At 33.1% G+C, this 15831-nt stretch overlaps 1 protein-coding gene and 1 non-coding gene across 2 annotated transcripts in view; one reads left to right on the forward strand and one right to left on the reverse strand.

Moving 5' to 3' along the window:
* Positions 1-15831, forward strand: part of CEP290 (centrosomal protein 290) — a 105697-nt gene that overhangs the window by 13231 nt on the left and 76635 nt on the right. Inside the window, exons 12-20 of the mRNA XM_061205182.1 lie at positions 1843-1965; positions 3234-3357; positions 7258-7430; positions 8161-8323; positions 9838-9938; positions 10011-10098; positions 11828-11940; positions 13516-13600; positions 14148-14290. Of these exons, the coding sequence (XP_061061165.1) occupies positions 1843-1965; positions 3234-3357; positions 7258-7430; positions 8161-8323; positions 9838-9938; positions 10011-10098; positions 11828-11940; positions 13516-13600; positions 14148-14290 (1113 nt within the window). The remainder of the gene's footprint in view (positions 1-1842; positions 1966-3233; positions 3358-7257; positions 7431-8160; positions 8324-9837; positions 9939-10010; positions 10099-11827; positions 11941-13515; positions 13601-14147; positions 14291-15831) is intronic.
* On the reverse strand, positions 1308-1431 carry LOC133101849 (U6atac minor spliceosomal RNA). The gene has a single exon (XR_009702737.1). It is a non-coding gene; the product is annotated as a U6atac minor spliceosomal RNA (small nuclear RNA).

Genomic DNA, 15831 nt, shown 5'->3' on the forward strand with positions numbered 1-15831 from the left:
TTTAGAATATTTGGTTTCTGGTGTATCTATTCAACTCTGCTATTATAATATGAAGGCAGCCATAGACAATACATAAATAAATGAGCAAGGCTGTTTTCCCAATGAAACTTTACAGAAACAGGCAGCAGGCCAAATTTGACCTATGAGCCATAGTTTACCAACCCCAGGAAAAAAAAGAGTTGTTTTTAATCGTTTAATTTTGGGGGAGAGATGTTAGCAAATGTATTCTTCTGCACTTTGTTTTTACTTAGTATCTTTTACTTAGTTTACATCAGTACATATGGTATTACTTTGTTCTTTTTAATGTAATTTTTCTTTGTAGATATGTATGTTATTGATTGCCTATTATGTGACGTTTAGGAGCTTTCCAATGTTTGCTGTTAGAAACAATGTTTTAATGAATATCCTTGTATATTTATTTTTAAAATGTGTATCTGTAGAATAAATGCTACAAGTGTAATTGTGATATATATTGCAAATATATTCCTCTAGTTTGTCACTTGTCTTTTGGCTTTATGGTATTTTTTACTATGAAGTATTTTTTTTTATATTGCATAAATTTATTATTTTTTATGGCTTTTGGCCTTTGTATCATAGTTAGAAAGGATTCTGAGTATAAAATTGTTTTCTCATATTTTCTCTAGTATCTTCTAGTTTCATCTTTTACATGTAAATCTTTGAAGCATATATTATTTATTTTGGTATGAAGAGTGAGATATGGATGCAACTGAGCTACTCTGTTGTCTAAACATCATTTATTGAATATTTCATTTTTCTCCTACTAAAATACACTTCCATTTTTATTACATACAAAACTGTTGAATTTGAATTTATTTTGGGACTCTCTTCTTTATATTGATTGATCTGTTTTCTAACCATGTACACTTGTTTTAATTATTATGCTTAAATATTTGAAAAAGCTGTTTTCATTATTTATGTTTTTTAGATTCTTATAAATGTGCTTTTTAAATACAAATTTTAGAAATAGTTCTTTAAAATATTTTAGTTATTTTATTGGGTATATATTAAATTTATAAATTAATTTATAGATTGATTTTGATATTTGATCCTAGCAAAGAACACAAGGTACCTTTCATTTTTTTAAAATTGAGGTAAAATTGACATAACATGATACTAGTTTCAGGTATACAGTGTAATGATTCGACGTTTGTATGTATTGCAAAATGATTACCCCAGTAAGTCCAGTTAACATCTGTAACCATACATAGTTACAATTTTTTTTTTCTGGTGATGAGAACTTTGAAGATCCACTCTCTTAGCTATTTTCAAATATGCAGTACAGTATTAAAAAATGATGATTAGAGGCCATGAAGTGGATGGCAATGCCTTAACCATATGCATGTTGTCAAGCCTGAGGACCTCTTCCATTCTTGTCTAGAGGAATGCTAGCCTTTTCCTTTCATACAACATAACAAGATACCTTTTATTCATTCAAGATATTTTATGCTTCTTAGTGTCATTTTAATGTTTTCTTCATAAGAGATTAGTTGTACAAAACCTTTTGTAATTGCAGGGAGTTATTTATAGCTTAGTGTTCTAGGAATGGGTTTTGGAAACTTGAGATTGTCTAAAAGATTGAATTTCTTAAAAAGCAAAAAATACAGTGTATATTTTTGAATCATTTCTTATCTGAATTTCAGGTTGTATGCACAAAAGAACAGTGGTCATTCCAATAGTTGCTATTTTCTCACTTCAAAGAATTTTATTTCCTGTATTTTCTCGAAATCTGCTAATGGTATATATTAAAAATATTTACCATAAATGAGGAATGGTATATTAATTTTCCTCTTATGTAACAGATCCTATTTTGTTTATTTCTAGTTAATTTTGTCTTCTAAAGATGATGAAATTATTGAGTACCAGCAAATGTTACATAACCTGAGGGAGAAACTGAAAAATGCCCAGCTTGATGCTGATAAAAGTAATATTATGGCTCTACAACAGGTAAAACTTTCTCAAAATTTGGTTTATCAACAAGGTTTATTAAAGTTGGCAATGAAACTCTGAATTATGTCTTATTTATCTCCTGTGCCTAATCTAGTCACTTGCACTTTTGGGTATATAATAAAGTCTTTTGAAGTTTCTTACACCGTCCAGTCCCAAGAAAAAATTAGAATTAAGTTTAGACTTAGGAATAAAATTATTTTATGTATTTTTCTCTATTGATGCAGATAATACATTTATTGTTTTGATTGGGAATTATTTAATAAGAAACTTTAAAAACTTTTAGAAATTTTAAAAATATCTTAATACTCTGTTACTAAAGTCTATTGTGTTGTGTTTTAGTGCTGAAATATCCTGTACAATGTGAAATAAGCTAAAGTATGGTTATAATTTGTACTGTATAAAATTTTTTTTTTATTGATAGTACAAATATATTCATATAGAAAGAAGTTACACTTGCATCAACTGTGCTCTCTAGTCATAGTCCAAAAGAAAGAAGGAAATTTGGGAAGTATTTGGAGAATAAGGACAATTGCAAGGGACAAGATTTTTTTTTTTTTTTTTTTTTTAATTTATTTTATTTATTTATTTATGGCTGTGTTGGGTCTTCGCTTCTGTGCAAGGGCTTTCTCTAGTTCCGGCAAGTGGGGGCCACTCTTCATCGCGGTGCGCGGGCCTCTCACTATCGCGGCCTCTCTTGTTGCGGAGCACAGGCTCCAGACGCGCAGGCTCAGCAATTGTGGCTCACGGGGCTAGTCGCTCCACGGCATGTGGGATCTTCCCAGACCAGGGCTCGAACCCGTGTCCCCTGCATTGGCAGGCAGACTCTCAACCACTGCGCCACCAGGGAAGCCCCGGGACAAGATTTTTGAATGAAGTACTGCAGGGGTGAAAGCTAAGTTGAGTAAAGGAAAAAAGCACAAGGTAAAACACAAACATAAAATGATAAAAAGATAGAATTAGATGGATGATGAAGAAAAGTAACACAAAAGGAGTCATAAGAAGCCACAAATATTAGAGAGTTCTGAAATTCGTATTTGTGAGAGTGCTAGCCCTTATATCATCTTTAAGTACTAGAGTGACAGCAGTATTCCTACAGTGATTAGTGCAGTTGAGGTATACAAAATAGTAAAAGGCACAGTTTTGACTCACAAAAAATATATTCTATAGTCTTGTTGAAAAAAACAAGACCTACCTTTTCTCTTACTTTAAAAATGTAGATTAATATTCATAAAGTGATAATATGTAATATTCAAAATATTTTATAGGGTATACAAGAACGAGACAGTCAAATTAAGATGCTCACTGACCAAGTAGAGCAATATACGAAAGAAATGGAAAAAAATACTTTTATTATTGAAGATTTGAAAAATGAGCTCCAAAGAAACAAAGGTAATTCAATGTTTTATAAGTATATAGTCATTTTATATACCATTAAGTTTTTAAAATATTTTATTTGTATTAAAATGAAATTATGTTATGCCAACAGATATATTAGTGATTTTTCTTTATTTGAATTTTATATTTTTAAAAAAATTGTACAAGGTATTATTGACTACTGTATTTATGATATTAGTATTTACACATGTAAATGATGGCAGTGTTTTCTGTAGTTTTTCTCTGATGAAAATTACATTAACCTCTATTACCAGATTGGCTGTATAAAAGAAGTGAAAAATGGTGATATAATTGTATTTATCCTCCTTTTTGTAATTAACAAAGAATGGAAGAAAATAAAATTTTGATCAGTGTAGCAACATCGCAGAGATTTTTCAGAAGTAATTGACTTGTCAACATTTGAATTAACCTTACCCAACTTGATATGTCATCATATTCTCCCTACCTTGGGTCATGCTAGCTTACCTAACTCATCACATCCTCTGAATGTAAGCCCTTACAACATTAGTGATCTTATATTTCCAAAACACTATATACTGTAGTTATACCAGAGCACATTAATGCAAACTATTCATAATAAGTTCATGACATATTTATTGTAATTGCTGAAGATAAAAAAAAATTAGACACAAAGGGGAAATAATGAGTGAGTCTATGTGTGTGTTTGTGTGTAAGTGAAATAATGGTAGTGTGGTTGTAATTTAGATAGTGAGGCAAAAGCCTCACTGAGGAGATATTTGAACAAAGACTTAAAGAAGATGAGGGAGTGAGCCATGTGGATGTCCCTAAGCAGTGCGAGTAAGTGCAGGGCACTGAAGCAGGAGTGTACTGAGCATGTTTGAGGAACAACAAAGAAGCCTTTTTGGCTGGAGCAGCGGGAGCAAGTGGGCAGTAGTAGGTGATGAGATCAGAGAGGTAACGAGGGGCCATATCATATGGGGCCTTACAGTTCATTGTAAGGACTTCGGCTTTTCTTTTAAGTGAGAATGGACATCAAAGAAAATTTCTGAAGAAAGGAGTGATATATTTTGACTTGGACTGTGTCTGCCATAGGCTTTAGGAGTGGTAAGGAGAGAAGCAGGGAACCTGTTATAAGACTACTGCAATAACCTGGAGACAGGTGATGGTAGTTTAAAGCATGGAGGTAGCAGTGGAGTTATATGTAGTCAGTTCTGGATGTATTTTGAAGGTGATAGAAACGAAATTTGCTGACAGATCAGATGTAGGATGTAAAAGTTATCAGGGCTTTTGGTCTGAATGCTGGGGAGGGCTGTGGAAAGAGCAGGTTTAGAGATGGTCAGGTACTTAGTTAAACTGGACATGTTAAGTGTGAGATGCCTATTAGACATCTGAGTGAAAATGTTAAGTAGGTACTTGTATATAGAAGTCTGAGGTTCATGAGGACAGTCTAGGCTAAACATATTAATTTGGGAACTTTATGCATAAAAATGGTACTTGAAGTCATGAAGCTGGCTGAGATCATCAAAGGAGAAAATGTTGGTTAAAAAGAAAAATCTTAAGACTGAGCCCTGGGATGCTTTTACTTTAGAACTTGGGGAGATGAAAAGGAACAACCAAAAAGACTGGGAAGGAATGACCAGAGAGATGGGAGGAAAACCAGGAGCATGTAGAGCCCTGGAACTCACATGTGGAATGTCATCAAGGAAGAGCATAAGCAACTGTGTTCCGTACGGTATTCACTGCTGCTGCTAAGACAAGAGGAGCGCTGAAAATTGACCACTGGATTTAGCAGTGATCATTTTTGGTTCAAGAGAAAATGGGTAGAGATGAAATAGAGCCAATACAGAGACTTTTGAGTGCTGTTTCTGTGAAGGAAAGGAGAAAAATAGAGTGGTAGCTTGAGGGGAAAGGGGGATAAAGAAAATGTTTTTCTCTTTTAAATGGAAGAAATAATCATGCTTCTAAGTTAATAGGAAAGATCCATTAAAGAGGAAGCAATTCATGAATTGATGAAGCAAGGGAGGGAGAGAAGGACTTCTGGAGTAATATTCCTGAGAAGGCAATGGGATGGGATCTAGTGTTCAGTGGAGTAGTTGGCTTAGGAGCACAGAGAGTTCATCCATAGTAACAGGAAGAAAGGTGGACTGTATAGTTACCGTCAGATGTGGCTGGGTAGATGTCCTGACAGTAAAAGTTTTGGTTTTCTCAGTGAATGAGGAAGCAAGGTTCTCAGCTGAAAGTGAGGATAGAGGCAGATATATTAGAAGTTTGAGGAGAGAGAAGTCAAGAGAAGGTAGGAAATGGTCATCTGGAAGAATGAACCAGACCAGGGAAGTATAGTGTGATTGTTGAGCAGCATCAAGGCCCACTTGCTATACTTATTTCTACATGTGTCTGTATTATGTATGTATTAGAATTATTCTTTGACAGCTTAAATTGCTTTAAAAGGATCACTGATGTTGTGGGGTTTGCATATTCCAGCCACCAGGAGAAAAAGTGGCGGTTGATCTCTGCTGTCAAATAAGGAAGAGGTCTTATATAGTGACACTTCTGTCAGTCCGTAGTCATGTAATTCCTAAAGTCCACAGAAGGTGTGTGTACTAGAGTATACTCTGTATCTTGAATTTAACTTGTACATGACAGTTAATGGTGTTCTCCCTTCATTGGTTAGGATTAGTTTTAGCTCGCAGAAGCATCTGAAAAATGGTGGCAAAATCAAGATAGAAGTTTATTTCTCACTTGTGTATTGGTCTAGAATTAGGCAGTCTAGGGTATTGCCTTCATCTGCCTCATGCAAAATGGAACTTTACCCTCACATCCAATCCCAAACAGCGAGGTAGAGGAAGAGGAGGCAAGAAGCAAAGGGCATGTACTGAAGGATAGGCAGGTAATATATTGTGGAGGGCCTTGCAGAAGAAAGGGAGAATAGATTTTGGGGACAGGAGCCTCTGTCACATTCTCCAGCTAGGCTGTTCACTCCAGAGAACAGGGCTCACTTCTTATAAACATGTGTGATCTCCCACACTAGTCCAGTGCCCGTATGTAAGTATATGCCCTGTAAATCAGTAGATGTTTATTATGGATGAGTGTAAGAATGATTGTCAGTAAATTTTAGAATGATACCAATACTATATTTTGGTCTTAGCAACAGTTTGTTAAGATGTACAAGTAGGAATTTTTAAACTATTAGTTACAGTTAAGTTTAGCTGCAAGTGACAGAAAAAAATCAAATGTAACAACGGTTTAAACAGGATGGAAATGTACTTTTCCATGATATAATCAAAGTTGAGGCAACTAGTTTAGTGTAGGTGAGCTACTTGTACAAATACCAGATACCAGGGACCCTGTATCTTGTTGCTTTGACTATCAGCATGTGGCTTCCATCTCATGTTCTAAGAAGACTGTTTGAGTTCCAGCCCTACTGTCCATATTCCAGCTGGCAGAAAGGAGGAAGGAGAAAAGAAAATTTCACTCCTCTCCTCTAAAAACATTTCCTGAAATGTGCACATGGTCTTTCTGTTTATATCCTATTAGTCTCATGACCACACCTAGCTACTGGAATGTAGGTGGAAATTTCGTCTTTATTTCAAGTGGCCATGTGTCCATCTAAAAATCCATAGTTTATTACAGTGGACGAAAGGGAGCTTAACTATTAGAAACAGCAGCCTTTGCCACAATTATCATTCTTTGTAAAGCAGTGTTTTCCAATCTTTTATAATCTGTACCCTTTCAGCTAAGATTTTATTAAAATTTCCTTTTTAGTTTTATAAATAAAACCAAATCAAAACTTTATTTTACAAATATAAAATTATAATATTAAATGGACTTTTTTTAGTGACATACCACTTTTCCTGCTTCCCATACTGGAACCAGTGTTTTATAGGAGTAAGTAGTCAATTCAGTTCATTCATGATTTTAATTTTTACCCTGTAGGAGCTTCAGCACTTTCTCAACGGACTCATTATATGAAAATTCAGTCTAAGGTTCAAATTTTAGAAGAGAGAACTAAAGAGGCTGAGAGAACAGCTGAACTGGCTGAAGCTGATGCTAGGGAAAAGGATAAAGAACTAGTTGAGACTTTGAAGCGATTAAAAGATTATGAATCGGTATGTATTTTTATCTTGTCAATCAAGGAGCTTAGAATTATTCTTGCCACTTATAGACTGTTCTGTGCCATTTTCTGTATACCATTTAAAAACATTCCAGAAGTATCTCGTGATAAAGATTATCCTAATTGATTTATACTGAAGTGTTCAAACTTTTGTGCAGCATTTACTTTTTGGCAGAATTGTTTTCAAACCATTTGATTAAAGCATTTTGCCCAGATAATCAGCTTTGGTGAGGCAGCAGGATTAGATTCTTCGTAATCTGTGTCATTGTACCACCATGTAGATGTGACACCGTTGATTAGTTGTCTAAAAGTTGTAACAGAGACAGTTTTACCACCTACTGTGCCAACACAGCCTTACTTTGTACTTTTTATATTTTTAAATCTGATTACTGCTAAGTCAGGCAACTAATAACCTACATATTCTAATGGTATTGCTGATTCTCCCTTACTATTCCTTTTCTATATTTTGTTAAGTGTTTTATGTGTAATATTCTGAGTCACTTTGCCATTAGGATGCTGTACTGGGAAATTTCAACTGTTCCATTTCCCGTTATTATTATTACTGGATTTGTTTTTTAAAAGTACAGTAAAAAACACAGTTTACAGATGTAAATCTTAGTTATATGTGCACTTCCCCTCAGACTTAATAAGAAAACAAATTCATGAATTTGACAATTTATTCAAATAAACAATGTTATCTTTAAATTACATTGGGTATTTTTCAGGGAGTTTATGGCTTAGAAGATGCTGTTATTGAAATAAAGAATTGTAAAAACCAAATTAAAATAAGAGATCAAGAGATTGAAGTATTGACAAAGGAAATCAATAAACTTGAATTGAAGATCAATGATTTCCTTGATGAGAATGAGGCACTTAAAGAGCGTATGGGTAAGTCATCTTTTAAGATATGTAGTTTGCTCAACCTAATTGTCAAGTCATTTTTTTGTCGTTTATGATTATTTTTAAATAGTTGGATGCTTTTTTTTTTTTTTAAATAATTCCTCCTATAAAAATATTTAAAACAAGTAAAAGTGGAGCTGTTCCAGTTGAAGTGGGATTATGGATTTGATGGAGCTGGGATGGTGGTTGGGCAGACCTGGAGCACTGCTATATTCAGTCCGAGATCTCTTCAATAATAATTGCATGCTTAAAAAAAGGAAAGCTACTTAGTTAATACCACTATTAGAAGTTAACCTTTTATTTTTTTCCAACAAAAGTAGTTTGTTAGTTTGCAAAATGCTCTAGTTTCAGATGAATGCATGGGGACATTTAGAAATACTGTTTAATCCTTTTTAAGACTTTTAAATACTTGACTTTTATAATTTGCACTAAGTTTTACTTGGGTTGAGTATTTTAAGGTTACTATTGATTCTAAGAAGTAATTAGTAAATATAGCTTGAGAGTTTATATATTGATATCAGTAAATATTTCATTAGTGAATATTACTAGTTTGAATGTTACAACAGTCCAATCTAAATTGCTACTTTAAAATGGAAATAAATATCTAAATCATGATTTCATTATACTTGGTAAATACCAGTTAATGCTTTCTTAGAGTTAAAATGATCACCTGTAAAAACTATTCTCTAAAGGAAGGAAAAATAAATATTTTATACATATTATTTATTTGTAAAAAAGTGTCTATCTAGGACCCAGAGTCATGCCAGGACCTCAAGTTAGACTTACTCTAATCAACTTGATCTATCAGATCACGGCCAACTTCAGTCTGGACATTCCTAAAGGTGACTGAGCCGTCACAAACACCAGATTTTCTGTTTTTTAAAGGCCCCAAATCTTGCTTTATAATTACTTGAGACAATCTTGATATCTGGTTTTCAGAGCATAGCTGCTTAGTAATGGGAAGTTAGGAAAGAGGCACACTGAGAGCATCAGTCTAGTCATGATAAAATATAATTGATATTGATATTAATATTGACTACTATGTGCCAAGCACTGCTATAAGTACTTTATTTGGGTTAATTTTATTATACCTCTGACAACAAGCCACAAAGAAATACGTGTATACATTCATACACATGTACTTACATATAGTATTATCCCTACAACCAGTTAATAGTTGAAAGTGGGAATTGAACCCAACTCTGTTTTATTACAAAGCTTCTGTTTTTAATACATTATAGTACCTCTCTGACAGTCCAACATGGAAGACAGATCATAATTGTCTTTGTCAAGATTTCCATTAGTAATTGTGATAAAATTTTAGCTTGTACGGTTACAGTTCAAATACCTGAAAAATTCTTGAACAAAAAGTCCCCCGTTCTTCAGTGATGCTGGCTAAATAGATTATAACCAGTTGCTTGATGATAACCAGTTGCTGGATGAAGTTTTCATAGTTCATTTGAATATTAATAAGGTTTTAATCATTTTGCTTTTTATTTTAGGCCTTGAACCAAAGACAATGATTGATTTAACTGAATTCAGAAATAGCAAAAGTTTAAAACAGCAGCAGTACAGAGCTGAAAACCAGATTCTTTTGAAAGAGGCAAGTGCAGTAGTCAATTGGTTATTTTCCTGGTTGAAATAAAGAAAAATACTAACAATTTTAATTTTGTAGATTGAAAGCCTAGAGGAAGAAAGACTTGATCTGAAGAAAAAAATTCGTCAAATGGCTCAAGAAAAAGGAAAAAGAACTGCAACTTCAGGTATACTGTTATTCCAAACCTTTAAAAGAATCATTGGAAAATGAATTGTCTGGATCTGTAATTTTCTGTATGTTAGAAATAGTATTGCTATATTACTGTGGTTTTGCTACAAGTTTGCTAAATGAAAATAATGGCCTGATGAAGAGTGTATGAGTGGGTGTCATTGAGTTTAGTCCTAAATCTAAACAGTTAAAAGAATAATAAGTGAACAAAAAACAAACATCAGAATCATGGACTTTTGAAAAATTTGCAATATAGTCTGTATTAATTTCTAGACAATCCCAGTACGTTGTGATTAGTAATAATAAAACTTAGTAATTTTTGTCAATATAAATTACTTTTAATATTTTATTTTTCCTTAAAAGCTATGCATTGGAAGCTTTAATTGTATATTATTCTTTACTAAGTGAAAGTAATGTTTTATTGAATAAAAATTAACAATTTTTTGTTTTGTTTTATCTTACATGATATAAAGAGAACAGTTGGTTTATTTTTTTAATAGCTATTACGGTGCTTTTTTGTAAGACTATAGAGAAGGAATTTTTTTTCTAACTTGGCCCAAGCCCACAAGTATCTATGAATAATAGAGGTTTCTTTGTTTGTTTGTTTTTGTTTTGTTTTTTTTAGCATTATGCTGTCTATAGTACAATACATCAAAAATTTCTAGAAGGGCAAAACTTCGTAATTTATTAGTATATTAAGCAATTTAATCATTACTCATGATTCTTATCTACTTTCTTAATATGTGTCTTTTAACTATTTTAGTACTTATTAATATGGGAAAAGAATGATAGAGAAGATAAAATTTGTAATTGTTTTTCATTAATATCTTTTTTTAAGATTATTTTTATTTTATTTTATTTATTTTTTTGAATACATCTTTATTGGAGTATAATTGCTTCACAATACTATGTTAGTTTCTGTTGTACAACAGAGTGAATCAGCCATATGCATACATATATCCCCATATCCCTTCCCTCTTGAACCTCCCTCCCACCCTCCCTATCCTACCTCTCTAGGTCGTCGCAAACCACCGAGCTGATCTCCCTGTGCTATGCTGCTGCTTCCCACTAGCTATCTGTTTTACATTTGGTAGTGTATATATGTCAATGCTACTCTCACTTTGCCCCAGCTTCCCCCAACGCCCCCTCCGTGTCCTCAAGTCCATTCTCTATGTCTACGTCTTTATTCCTGCCCTGCCACTAGTTTCATCAATACCATTTTTTTTTTTTTAGATTCCATATATATGCATTAGCATATGATATTTGTTTTTCTCTTTCTGACTTACTTCACTCTGTATGACAGACTCTAGGTCCATCCACCTCACTACAAATAACTCAATTTCGTTTCTTTTCATGGCTGAGTAATATTCCATTGTATCTTAAAAGCTTTTGCACAGCAAAGGAAACCATAAACAAGACGAAAAGCCAACCCTCAGAATGGGAGAAAATATTTGCAAATGAAACAACAGACAAACGATTAATCTCCAAAATATACAAACAGCTCATGGAGCTCAATATCAAAAAATAAACAACTCATTAATATCTTATTAAAAGTGAGCTAAATCAGGAAGTTGTATAGGAGGCTACATATAGATCAAGGATTTTGGAAATAATTATTCTACCTTTTGTTTGAGTTAAAACGTGATTCTAGTTTTTAAGAGTTAAAGTATTGGAATAATAGCAGAGTTATTTTTATGTTTCTCATTTGTTAATTCTTTTATATGTAGGATTAACTGTTGAGGACCTGAACCTAACTGAAAACTTTTCTCAAGAGAATAAAATGGGAGAAAGAAAATTTGATTTCATAAGCCTCAAAAATATGAGTGAAGCACAATCAAAGGTAAATAGTAAGGTACTGCTATGGTGAAGAGAATAAAGAAAAATATTATTATCAGGGCTTTCATTTCTGCCCCCATTATCTCATTTTGGACATTGCTTCTTTTTATACTTGTTAAATAAAAGGAAAATGTTTTATTTCAATAACCTGTCAATCCCAAGATTCATTAATGAGACATTATTTACTCTGAATACAGATTAGGAGTTCAGATAAAGTGGAGCTGCCGCATAGGAGACCATCATTCAATACTCCACAGTCATATCAGAATGAGCCTGAAGAGAATATGACTATAGGATCATTATCAAGAATGTTATCTGAAATTCGTCATAGTGTAGAAAGTGAAGTGGATCCTTTTGTCTCTTTAACTAGACATTCTCCATCTATACAAGTGAAAGATAATATTTCACCTCCAGAAACTATTACAATAAGGGAGATTTTTAAAGCACCCTGTCTACAGTCTTTAACAAATCTAGAATCATTAGTCAATACCTTTAGTAGGGAGAATCATGAAGAAATAAATGACCATTTATACTCTGTTTCTGATGAGTCTATGAAGAAAGTATCAGGAAGCCATCAGGCACTTGAGAAGACTAATTTCACACAAAAAAGTGATTCTTCTTTACGAGCCTTATCAACAGCTTCAGACTTAATGCAGAAGTTATCACTTAGGCAAAAATCTGCAAAACTTTGTCAACAAATTCATGAAAATAGAGCTGACGTGGCTAAATCACAAGTAGCAACATCAGAAGATGAACAGGTTCATACCCCAATAAACTACTAAACTGATACCAATTTCAAAGAAGATGTAGGAAAAAGTGAAGTACCTGTACAGACAGAGATTTTGAAAAGTAAACTTGAAGTTAATGTTCTGGACCCTGTGCCAATTACTGCATAATCAAAATTATCTCAGATAGATCCACTTGCAAATCTTATAGAACAGCTACGGACAGAACTAGTATTTCTTAGATCTCAGGTGAGCTCTCCTCCAAATTACATCCCTGAGATTTTTTTTTTTTAATTCTTTTTTATGACTTCTCTAACAAAATTCGATAAGTAGCAATTATAATAAGAATTCTTTTATGTTTGCACATTAACACTAATTTATACACATTCTGTCTTTTAAAAGATCTAAAAATGCAATACATCTGAAATGAACTCATTGACTTGCCTAATTTATTAAATGTTTCTTTAGAATGAAGCCATAGCACAGGATTTATTGATCAAAGAAGCACAGAGTAGAAATGCAGAAATAGAACTTGAATGTCATAGAAGCCAGGCAGAACGGGTAGTGTAAAGGCAGATCATTAAAAGAGATGATTGTGGTGCCAAAGACAAAAACCTTCCTTATCTGTTTGCCTTTTGCCATGGGTGTGGGGTGGGGGAGGGAGAAGGTGGGAGGAGGATCATTATCTGTTTTACCTTTTAGATTTTATTTTATTTTTGTGAGTGCTGCTACGTTTCTGTACCTTGCTGTGGGTGTGTTAAACCTCGATTGGTCAAACTTCTTTAAACTTCAAAACTATAAACTATTGTCATTTTTTTAGAAAATCAATTTTTTTCTCTTTATGTTTTGTTTAGAATGAATTTCTTTCAAGAGAACTAATTGAAAAGGAAAGAGATTTAGAAAGAAGTAGAACAATAGTAGCCAAATTTCAGAATAAATGTAAGTCACTATTATCTCTTATTTTTCTTATTTATTTAGTTTGTACTGAAAATTATGGGATTGAAAGGACTTTACTACATTCTGTTTTCTAGTCTGTTTTAGCCTTAACTAACTCTATAATGTATAGACTTCAGTCTCTCATTCATCTATTTGGTTTACCTTGCTATATTCATTTTCAGAGCATGTTATTAATCTGAATTTATTGTGATGATAAGTAAGTCTATTTTTCTCTTTTATTCTCTAATGAAAGTGCAGTTAGAAAAACAAATTTAAGAAATTTTTAATATAAAGTAAAGGCAAAGTATGCTTATGATTTATTTCTTTCAGCCATGAGATATATACGTATATGCACAGGATTTAAATAGGTGTGCGACTTAACTTCATTATTCACACATTGGGTTTATAGTTGAAATTTTTGTACATTTATTTGTATTTGCATTTTATAAATGGGTTATTTTTACTGTATGTGAAATATTTGTCATCTATATAGCATAGTGTAAATTGTAAAAAAATCTATTCATTCAATGAAAAAAATATTTCATTTTAGTAAAAGAATTAGTTGAAGAAAATAAGCAACTTGAAGAAGGTATGAAAGAAATATTGCAAGCTATTAAGGAAATGCAGAAAGATCCTGATGTTAAAGGAGGGGAAACATCTCTAATTATTCCCAGTCTTGAAAGACTAGTTAATGTAAGTTATTTTTATATTAATGGTTTTATTTTGTTGTTTCATCACTTCAAAGATGTTGTTCCACTCTCATTGATCTCCACAGTTTCTGATGAAACATTTGTTGTCATTTGAGTCATTGTTCTCCTGTATGAAATGTGTAGTTCTTCTTGGGCTACTTTCAAAACTTTCTCTTTTTATTTGGTTTTCGCCAGTTTGACTGCAATGTGCCAAGGGTGTGTGTGTGTGTGTGTGTGTGTGTGTGTGTGTGTAGCTTGTTTGGGGTTTGCTGAGCTTGAATCTGTTAACTTATGCTATTCACCACAATTGGGAAGTTTTCTGCCATTAATTTCTTCAATCATTTTTTTGCCTCATTCTCTCTGGGACGCAGTGAAACATGTTAGACCTTTTGATATTGTCCCACAACTCCTTGAGGCTCTGTTCATTTTTTTGTTCCTAATTTTTTATCTTTTCTGTTCCCAGTTGGATAATTCCCATTGATTTATCTTCAAGTTCACTGATACTTTCTTCTGTCATCTCCATTTTTCTGTTTTAACGGTCAGCTTGAGACCTGGCAGAGCTTTTACACAGAATTTGAAGATCCCTTTTGTTGGTGCTTTTCTTTCTGGAATTCCCCTCTCACTGTTCTGTGGCTTTGGGCCCTATCCTCTGGTTTTTAGGCCGGAAAGAAGACAGGTCACTGGAACTGCAGCTTGCCCTCACAGTTAAGCCTTAAAAACAACAAATTTACTGCTTGCTAGTCCTGTCTTCCAAGTTTCAAGTCCCCTCCAAAATCTGTTGCTTTTGTTCATTTTCTAGAACTTTTATGTAGTAGTTTTTTGTATTCACTTGTTAAATGTGGGAGGGTAGGTCTGTTAGGACCTTACACCACAAACCTAGAAGTGTAATAGTATGTAGTAAGAATATTTTGAATATTTAAAGACTTAAGAATTACTATGAGAAAGATTTTAGCCATTAAATGATGTTCTATTTATATTTACCATATAGGGACTTAAGAGTTCTACAGTATTGATGAGTGTCTGTTATATAAACTTGAATAAAACATACATTTTTAGATTCTTAATATTTAAATCTATGTCATTTACATAATCTGAACATACTTAACATGCATTATTATACTATGCTTGATTTATATAGAAAAAAGTCTTATTCATTGAATTGCTTTTTTTTATGATGACTAGTCAATAGTTGAATACTTTTTTTTGAATTTTATTTTATTTTTTTATACAGCAGGTTCTTACTACTTATCTATTTTATACATATTAGTGTATATATGTCAATCCCAATCGCCCAATTCATCCCACCACCCCCAACGCCCGCCACATTCCCCCCTTGGTGTCCATACGTTTGTCCTCTACATCTGTGTCTCAATTTCTGCCCTGCAAACTGGTTCATCTGTACCATTTTTCTAGGTTCCACATATATGCGTTAATATACGATATTTGTTTTTCTCTTTCTCACTTACTTCACTCTGTATGACAGTCTCTAGATCCATCCACGTCTCAACAAATGACCCAATTTTGTTCCTCTTTATGGCTGAGTAT

The sequence above is a fragment of the Eubalaena glacialis genome, chromosome 11 (genome assembly GCF_028564815.1).
Source record: "Eubalaena glacialis isolate mEubGla1 chromosome 11, mEubGla1.1.hap2.+ XY, whole genome shotgun sequence".
Classification (NCBI taxonomy): Eukaryota; Metazoa; Chordata; class Mammalia; order Artiodactyla; family Balaenidae; genus Eubalaena; species Eubalaena glacialis.